General features: G+C 61.6%; 1 protein-coding gene across 1 annotated transcript; it reads left to right on the forward strand.

Moving 5' to 3' along the window:
- Nucleotides 1–1,381: 1,381 nt before the first annotated feature.
- On the forward strand, nt 1,382–9,492 carry TGM5 (transglutaminase 5). The gene is made up of 12 exons (XM_072996528.2): nt 1,382–1,581; nt 3,829–4,077; nt 5,228–5,346; nt 5,692–5,820; nt 6,094–6,271; nt 6,894–7,032; nt 7,433–7,536; nt 7,664–7,903; nt 8,021–8,347; nt 8,486–8,646; nt 8,782–8,915; nt 9,201–9,492. The coding sequence occupies exons 1-12, from the start codon at nt 1,467–1,469 to the stop codon at nt 9,382–9,384; spliced, it is 2,079 nt and encodes a 692-aa protein (XP_072852629.2). The 5' UTR covers nt 1,382–1,466; the 3' UTR covers nt 9,385–9,492.
- The last annotated feature ends 217 nt before the right edge of the window (nt 9,493–9,709 follow it).

The raw sequence follows: 9,709 nt of genomic DNA on the forward strand, positions 1-9,709 counted from the left end.
GCTTTCTCCTCTTTTCCTTAGGCTTCCAAATATTACTGAGCAGGATTCTCAGCAACAAAATATGGATGCAAAAGCACACAAACAAATGTGTTGCCAAGTCCAGAGAAAGCAAGGCTGGCTGGCTGGCTGGCTGCTCACGGGGCGTTGTGGCCTCCTCCCCAGAAGCAGACAAGAGGAAAGTCTGTGTGGGCTGGGCCGGGCCTGTTCGCTGCCCTCATCCCAAAGGGCTGAGCCTGCCAGGCCTTTGTGCCATCCCCGGGGGGGGCGGGGGTGTCTGATAGCTTCACAGGGATGTGTCCTTTCGATGTCTCCCGGCAAGGCAGAGAAGCTGGCGATGGCCACAGGAACAAGAGGTGTCCAGACCACCAGGCCCAGCCTCCTGGGGGGACACCTTGGCCCATCACATCCCTTGGCAGCCCAGGGCTGTGGGAAGGGGAGGGGTGGATCCTTTTCGGCAGCTGGGCAGGAAGAAGAGTCCATCGGCCGTGGCTACTGATCTTCCTGCTAGGGCTTGGGTCCCACATGGTTTCACTGATGGCACACCTTGCTGGCAACAGGGCTGCCGAAAGGGAATGAGCAGAAGGGGTGTGCAGAAGGTCTTCGCTGCTTGATGGCAAGGCTGTGTTGCAGACCCAGGTGGCCCCGAGGGAACTCCTCTCTCCCCCCCCCACACACACATTTGGCCTCCCTGCTCTGGCCCTTTGACCTCCTCCTTTGTTCAGAAACAAGGTGTTTGTGTGGGGGGGGGGGGAGGATGGACTCTGTGCCCTGTCGGCTGGGCCTGGCCAGCAAAGGTGTTCTGGGCTTTGGCTAGTGGATGGCAGGGTCTGGGGAGGGAGGCTGGAAGACAGCCCAGCATCATGAGGGAAGTGCAATCCATGGTCTCTCTCTCTCTCTCTGTCAGCAAGAGCGCTTCCCACCCACACCCAATTGGCTGCTGTGCCAGGAAGGCTGGTAAGTGACAGAACTGGGAGGTGAATAATAGGGTCATGCCAAGGAGGCTGACACCAGCCCCACCTCCGCCTCCCTGGCTCCTGCCAGCCAAGAAGAAGGAGCAGATGCACCCGGAGGCATTTGGAAGGAGAGGCGCTTGAGAGCAGCAAGACCATGGCTGGAGGTGAGGCTTGCCCTGATGCTACCTAACGGCAGGCAGCGGAGGGGGGGGCGAGGGGGGTGGGGGTGGGGATCCAGCAGGGGAGCCTCTGACCTGAGCATAGAGCTGCAGGCGGGTCGGTGGCCGGGTGGCCACTTGTGGGGTGGAGAAGGGGCCAGGCAGGGAACCAGGGGAATGGAGAGCCACGTTCTGCCAACTGAAGCCAACCTCTGTCCCCCCTCCCCCCGTCCTGCCCTGTGGCCATGTGGGGCCGAGGGGGGGGGGGTCCCTGTCCCATCCTTCTTCAGCCCTGCAGCTGGAGTTCGTCGACTGGCAGAATCCCAGGAACAACCTGGAGCATCACACCGCTGAGATGGGTGACCAGCGGCTGGTTGTGCGAAGGGGTCAGGTCTTTGCCATCACCCTTCACTTCAATGCCAGGGGATACCAGCCCGGCCAGGACTCCATTTACCTGATTGCAGAGACAGGTGAGCAGGTGTGGTGTCTGTGGGTTGGGGATTGTGGCGTGAGGGGCTTTGGCTGTGTGTAGTTCCCCCCCTGGTCTGGACCCACTACTCCCTGCCCCCCATTGTCCCTCCGATGAGGTCCCTGCCTCCCCTCCTTTCAGTCACAAGGCCATGGGCTCTCTCTCCCTCTCATTTTCTGTGGTCATGCTCCTTGTCAGGAGTATCCTGCCCCCCCATCCCCACTCCTGCTCAACCAGGAGAGCCTGGGGGGGGGGGCAGCCTGCAGGCAGGTAGGTACGTAGGTACATCAGGTCAGCAGGGACCATAATAGGTTGGCCTGTTTGCCCCGTAGTTGCATGCTAATTCCTTCCCAGACGGAAATGCTTTTTTGGAATGTGCTTCGTTTTCATATATGAACCTCGCCTTGAGCTTTTGGGAGGGCAGGCGCAATATAAATGCTAATAGACGGGATGCAGACTTTGCTACAGCATGCTTAATTTTGAACTGTCAACAATTTAGGGTGACTGGCAATCAAGAGAGCCAAATGGGTGACATCTTTTTTAAAAAAAATTCATTAAAGAAAATTAATAATGGCAACACTAACATAAAATGTGTATACATATTCATACAATAAACCTATAATTCCCCTCCTGTGCCACCCTCACGCTTGGGACTAGGTAACCAAAATATCCTTTTAATCCCTTTTCACCCCATTCCACCCAAAAAAATACACTGATTCTTCTGCTGGCTTAGGACTTTTCCCTTTCACAAAGACATGTTTCAGATACAAATTCCATACCTCTTTAAACTCATTATATTTTGTCATTTCCCTTCTTACTCTTATTTCACATGTTAGTTTATCATTAATCGCTAAACTCTACATTTCCTTGTACCAATCTTCAAGATTAATTTGCTTATCACTTTTCCAATTCTTTGCAAACATTAGTCTTGTTCCTGTGACCATTATAATAATTAACTCTTTCTGTTCTTTTTAATGTGGTCATTCTTAATTATATTTAATAAGCCAATCATTTGAGATATCTGAATATTATATCCAAAAATTCCTCTAATTTCTTTAGAAACAAGTGCCCATCCTTTCTTTCTTATGTCACACCTCCACCACATATGCATATAGGTCCCTTTTTCTTTTTTATGTCTCCAGCATTGAGATGGTACATTTTTATTTATTGTATTCAGTCTTCAAATGGATGGCATCTGAGGGACTAGAAAGAAGGATAGTCAAAATCTGGTCCTGCAGAATTGACTCCCAGTCCACTCGATTCCTGTTAAGGCTGCACTGATCCTGCCCAGGGTCCACATGAGTCCCATGCAAGTAGCGCTCTCCCTACGCCCTCCCCCCCCCCGGCTACATTTATTATTACAAGAGACTGAGAGAGGCTAAGAGGGCTGCATCTTTGGAAAATGCGGGAGCAACGGATGCTTAGCCTGCAGAAGGAGTAAATGGGGTGGGGTGGGGGTGGCCCCCCCAGCATCTCCCAAGTTCCCTGAAGAGCTCGACTTCTTTGTCTCCTTTGATTTTTATGTTTCACTCCCTCCCTGTCTTGCCACTATTCAGAAACTTCTTCTTCTTCTTCTTCTTCTTCTTCTTCTTCTTCTTCTTCTTCTTCTTCTTCTTCTTCTTCTTCTTCTTCTTCTTATTATTATTATTATTATTATTATTATTATTATTATTATTATTATTATTATTATTATTATTATTATTATTATTATTAGTGTAATCACTATTTAATATTGTGTGTTTCATTTGTTGTTGTAAACCACCCAGAGTAGTGTTTCACACTAATAGGGCTGTATATCAATCAATCAACCAACCAATCAATCAAGTTCTTAAAGGGAAGTTCCGTCTGGCAGCAGAAATGATGTAACTGCAGGCGGGGGGGGTGTCCCTCCTTCCCCTGCTTTTCCTTCCCTCACTGGAGACTGGGCGGGGGTCTCTTGAGGAAGGGTCTGCTTTTCCTTTCCTGCAGAGAGCTGAGATTTGGTTTGCAGTTGAGGAACATGGCGAGGGCACAGACCCTTTTTGAGGCTCTGGGGTGTGTGTGGGGGGGGTGGATGACAGGACATGGTGTTCTTGACTGGAGTGGGGAGGCTGCCTGTTCCTTGGGCCATCTCTGCCTCCTCCTCACCCACGGACTGTGAGCTGCTCTCCCCCCCCCGCATGCAGGAGTTGTGCCCAACCAAAGGTAGGTCTGCCCGAGATCCTCCATCCCTTGCTCAACGCTTCTCTTTCCTGCCCCCCCCAATCAGGGTACTGGCCAGAGCCCCAGGCGGTCACGCGCGCTGTCTTCCAAGTGGAGCCAGGCCGCCTGGACCCAGGGCACACTTGGAGGGCGGTCCCCACCCGCAACACCTCCCAATCCAAGGAAGTGGCTGTGCTGGCCCCCGCCAGGGCTCCCGTCGGGCACTACCAGCTGAAGATGCGCCTGGACTCTGACGGGGCCTCATCCTCCTACCTCCTGGGAGACTTCGTCCTGCTTTTCAACCCTTGGTGCCCAGGTAGACAATCTGCCCCCTACCTGGAATTGGAGGCGGCTGAAAAGGGGTGTGCGGGGATGTGCCTGGGTGTGCCTGGGTGTGTTTGTGTGTGTGTGAGAGAGACAAAGCGTGGGGGGGGGAGCTGGACTGCTGCTGTGCCAGCTTGTTTTATGTTGTTTCTTTCACGTCTCTCCTGCCTTTTCTCCCAGAAGGAGACCCAAGACAGGCACTGGGGGGGGGGGAAGCGTTGGGGGGGGTTGGGAGGCTACTCCTGGGTTCCTGGCCCTGCCGTGCGTGACCCAGGGCCCAAGCAAGGAGAGGCTGGAATCAATGGGGCCACAGGAGCAACACAGGGTCTCCCCAACACAGGGGATCAGTGGGGCCCAGGGGGCTCGGGAGGGCAGCTTTTTCCCCTCACAGGAAACCTCATAGAATCCTAGAAGGATGGAGTTGGGAGGGGCTTCTAAGGCCACAGGGTCCAACCCCCTCCTGCCCAAGGCGGGAATCCAGATGAAAGCAGATCAGACAGAGGGTTCTCTGAATATTCTCTTGGACGCCTTCAATGTTGGAGCGCTCAACGCCTCCTCTCTCTCTCCCCCCCCCCGTTATGGGTTCCACTGTCTTACTGCTCTAGCAGCTAGAAAGTGGTTTTTTTCTTTGTACTGTACTGATATTCAGCCTAAATCGGGCTTCCCGTCACTTGAGCCCATGGTTGCTTGTCCTGCAGGCTGGGATGATGGAGAAGAGATGCTGACCCTCCTTTGTAGGACAGCCTTTCAAGTATATGAAAAGTGCGATCCTGTCACCCCTCCGCCTTCTTTTCTCAAGGCTAAACAGGCCCCATTCTTTCAGCCTTTCCTCCTAAGGCTTGGTTTCCAGCCCCCCCCCCCCCCGATCCTCATCCTTGTCGCCCTCCTCTGAACATGTTCCACTTTGTCAGCATCCTTGTTCAAGTGGGGTGTCCAGAACCAAGCACAGTACTTTAGATGAGCCCCCCCCCCCGGGAAGAATAGAGTAGAAGGGGAACTAGTAGGTGCCTCAGGGGAGTTGGAGACTAGACGTTTGCTAAGTGTAGGCCGGTTCCCAGGGTCCCCGAGGACGGAGGGCGGGTGGGGGGAGGCGCAGCCCGGCCCTCCAAGTCAGCTCTCCCCCACTCCCCCCCCCCGCTCAGAGGACGACGTGTACCTGGAGGGCGAGGCGGAGAGGGAGGAGTACGTCCTGAATGAGCACGGCGTCATCTACCAGGGGAACAAGAACTGGATCTCCCCGATGGCCTGGAACTACGGGCAGGTATTTCCACCCCCACCCCTACCCTCCACTAGTGCCCCTGGCCACTTCCCCACCACCCCAACACACACGCACACACACGAGTGGTGTTCTTCTCTGCCCCCCCCCATGAGGAGGGGCGTCCTGCAGCAGCTCCCCCCTCCCTCTCCCTGCAGCCCCGTTCCTCCGGCTGCGCCGTCCCCCCTCCCCATCCGGGCGAAGGGCTGCACGCCTTCCCACGGGGCCTCATCCAGACCGAAAGACCCGACTGCAGCAAGGGGCCGCTCGGGGGCCGGGGCGGGGGCCGCGGCCGGTGGAAGCGGCAGGACGGCTCCTTCCCCTCCTTCTCTCCCCCCTCTCCGGCTGCAGTTTGAGGATGGCATCTTGGATATCTGTTTGAAAGTGCTGGATCGGAGCCTGAACTTCCAGCAGGATCCGGCCAAGGACAGCTCTTTGCGCGGGAGCCCCGTCTACATCAGCCGCGTGATGAGCGCTATGGTAAGAGCCGGCCCTGCCGCCCAGAACTGGGGGGGGGGGGAAGACGAGCCCTGGGAGGGGGTGACGGCGGCGGGAGAAAGTTCCCGGGGTTGGGCGCTGGGAAGGGCACCCGGAGGCGGCCGTTGCCAGGGAGCACCAGGCAGGTGAGCGAACGGGCAGCGGCCGTTCCCCGCCCCCCATCCCTCGGGCAGAAAACGGCTCTGCAGCTTTGCCGCTTCCTGGCGCCCCCCCCCCGCCCCCCGCCCCCTCCCCTCTCCTCCCGCTTCTTTGCAGATCAACAGCAACGACGACAGCGGCGTCCTCCTAGGGAACTGGGGCGAGGACTATGCGGGCGGCGTCCGCCCGACCGAGTGGAGCGGCAGCGTCGCCATCCTGCGCCAGTGGGAGCGCACCGGCGGCCGTCCCGTCAAGTACGGGCAGTGCTGGGTCTTTGCCGCCGTGTTGTGCACAGGTAGAGACCCCCGGGGTCGCAGGGGAGGCCTGCATGCGTGCGGGGCGTTGCGGGGGGGGAGGGTCACCTACAAAGGCGAGGATTGTTCCGCACACTCGGCGGCGCCGAGGCTGTGAAGGAGGGAAGGCCGGTGTGGAAAGCGCGAGCGCGCGAGCAGGGGAGGGGGAAGCGATGCTCCCGCCGAGAGGAGCGGCTCCAAACCGGGGAGATTCCCGGAGAACAGAGGGACAGATCCGGTCTAGTGGGGGTGAACGACCCAAGTCTTTGCCTGCTGTTGTGCAGGAACAGGGGGAGGGGCGCCTCCCGGGGTGGGGAGCTGTGAGTGGCTCAGCTCCCACCTCACCCTGCCTCCCCGCGACCATCCCCTCCGGTGCAGATGCGTGCCCTGCCCGCCTTCAGGTGCGTGGCTGGCAGACTCTTCGGGGGGGGGGGGCGCCGGAGCCTGGCAGCATCGGGGCAAGCAGAAGGCCTCCGCCAGGCATCCACCCAGCCAGGCGCCCCCCGCCTGCTCCCTGCCCCTAATTCCCGCACAGACTGAAGCGCGGGGGGGGGGGAGAGCATCCCTTCCCCCTGCTCCCTCCAGCAGCTGGCAGTTACCCCTCCCTCTCCCCCACCCGCCCAGTGATGCGGTGCCTGGGGATCCCAACTCGAGTGGTGACGAACTTCGACTCGGCGCACGAGAAGGACGGGAACCTGGTCGTCGACGTCTACTATGATGGCACGGGGCGGCTTGTGCCCGCCGGGCGCAAGGACAGCATCTGGTGAGCTCGGCTCGGCTCGGCCCGCCCCGGCCGGCGCCCTCTGGGGGGGAGGAGGAGCTGCCCTGCCCCCGAGCCATGGCGACCCGGGCACCCACCCCAGGGGCCCAGCTCTGCTTGGCAGTGGGGAGGGGGAGACTTTCCAGTTTGCAGCCTCGCTCACCCCACCCCCAGCCTCCCCTTCGGTCTGGGATCCTTTCCCCGCACCTGTCCGCCAGAGCCCGCTTTGTGCGTGTGAGAGAGACTAGCCTCTCCCGCCACGTCCGTGCCTGGGGCGCTTTGCAGGACCGCAGGCAGCTTCCTCCCGGTCCAACTCCTGCCGGGGCGAGGCGGGTGGGGCGTTGACCAGCAGCCCCCACCCCATCCCGCCCCGCCCCCTGAGCGGCGCCTACCTCTCCCGCAGGAACTTCCACGTGTGGGACGAGTGCTGGATGGCCCGGAGAGACCTGCCGCTGGGCTGCGGCGGGTGGCAGGTGGTGGACGCAACGCCCCAGGAGCGGAGCCGCGGTAATCGCCCTATTCCCCCCTCGCCCCGCGCCCCTCCGCGCCCTGCCGAGGGCCCGGCCGACGTGAGCTCGGCCTTGAGGCGCGCGCCCGCCCGCCCACCCGCCGCCGCCCCCTTTTCTCCCGCCAGGGCTGTACTGCTGCGGGCCAGCCTCCGTCCGCGCCATCCGCGAGGGCGACGTGAACCTCCCCTACGACACCGCCTTCGCCTTCTCCATGGTGAACGCCGACCGCGTGGTGTGGCTGCTCTCCGGGTTCGGGAAGGAGAAGCTCGAGTGGGACACCGGCGCCGTCGGGGCGCGCATCAGCACCAAGGCCGTCGGGAGCGACCGGCGAGAAGACATCACCAGCGCTTACAAGGCCCCGGAAGGTCAGGCCCCTCGGGCTCAAGCCGCGCACCCCGAGGCCTTTGCGGCCAAATCTGGGGGGTGGACGAGCAGCCTTCCCGCCCCCGCCCCACCTCCAGCCCTCCCTTCTCTCCCCACAGGGTCCCCGGAGGAACGGCGGGTCTTCCAGAAGGCTGTCTCCCTGAAGCAGCCGCAGGGCACCTGGCGGACCCCGCGGGCGGGAGGCCTTCCTGCCGCGCCCGGCCCGGTGGTGCCTCCCGTCGCGGCCCAGCTCTCCCTGCAGATCCAGCTGGCGGAGAGCCCCGAGGTGGGCGAGGACATCCAGCTGACCCTGCTGGCCCGCAACCGGGCCTCGGCCTACAGGGAGGTCCAGCTGCGCCTCAGCGCCCAGGCGGTGCTGCACGACGGGAGGCCGCTGGCGCCCTTCTGGCGGGAGGCGCTGGACGTCTCCTTTGCCCCTGGCCAAGGTAAGGAAGGCGGGCCGGAGGCGGGCGGGGACCCGGGAGGCGGCGGGGGGCGAGGGGCCAGGGGCCAGGCCCGTCTCTCACGGCCTCCCCCCCCCCCCGGCCGCCTTCTCTCTCCCCCCCCTCCCACGCTCCCCGCAGAGAAGCGCCTCCGGTGGCGGATCCCTTACAGGCAGTACGGCAGGGAGCTGGGCGAGGACAAGCAGCTCCGGGTGGTGGCCGTGGGCGAGGAGAAGTCCTCCGGGCAGAAGACCCTGGCGGAGAAGACCGTCACCCTGGCCAGCCCTCCGCTGGAGATCCACGTAGGCAGCCGGGCCGGTGGGCAGGCGGGGGGGGCGGCGGCGGCGGGGGCCTAGCCTGGTCCCCTCTGGGCCCGGACGCCCCCCTGACCGCAGCCCCCCCCTCTGGCCGCCTCCTCCTCCTCCTCCTCCTTGCAGGTGCTGGCCCCCGTGGTGCTGAACCAGGCCCTCCCGCTCCAGATCGAGTTCGCCAACCCGCTGCCCGAACCCGTGAGCGGCTGCCTTTTAGTGGTGGAAGGCGGCGGGCTAGTCCGGGACCAGGTCCAGATCCCGTGAGTCCCGGGGGCGACGCGGGGCGGGCGGGGTGGGGGTGGGATGGGGGTTCGCGAGGGGCGCCCACTCTGCCGCCGGAAGGGAGTCTCCGTCCCCGGACCGCCGGGCGGGGAGGCGCCTCCGAGAGGGCAGCCAGTGGGTCGCCCCAGGTGACCCCGGCATGATGGAGGCGGCGGCGGCGGCCCCAGGGGCGGCCGGGGAGCGGGAGTGAGGGGGGGGGAGAGCCAGGCCCAGGGAGGGAGGGCCTCTCGCGGACACTGAAGCTCCCGCCTTGGCCTCCCCAGGTTGGGCTCCCTCGCCGCCCGGGCTGAGGCCGTCGTCCGGCTCCACTTGACCCCCTACCGAAGCGGCGCGAGGCACCTGCACGTCAGCCTCCAGAGCAGCCACTTCCCCCCCGTGAAGGGCTGCAAGGAGCTGCGGGTGTCGCCCGGCGGCGGAGGCGGCGGATGGAAGTGCAGGCTGCCTTAGCGGCCGGCTCGGATCGGGCCCCTGCCTCAAGGGCAGCCCCCTCTCCACGACCTCCTCACCTCGCCTCCCTGTGATGATGATGATGATGAATAAAAGTTTGCAGCCTCATCTGCCTGGCCTGCCTTCCTCCTTATTTCTGCGTCTGGGGAGTCGGCGAGATTTCGGGGGGGGGGGCGAGCACAAACACGTCCACACACCCCGGCCAGGCGAGGTGCCGGCCTTGGCCGCGTCCCTCCGAACCACTTCCCCCACCCCAACAACAACAACAACAACAACAACAACAACAACAACAACAACAACAACACACACACACACACACACACAC

The sequence above is a fragment of the Pogona vitticeps genome, chromosome 4, assembly GCF_051106095.1.
Source record: "Pogona vitticeps strain Pit_001003342236 chromosome 4, PviZW2.1, whole genome shotgun sequence".
Classification (NCBI taxonomy): Eukaryota; Metazoa; Chordata; class Lepidosauria; order Squamata; family Agamidae; genus Pogona; species Pogona vitticeps.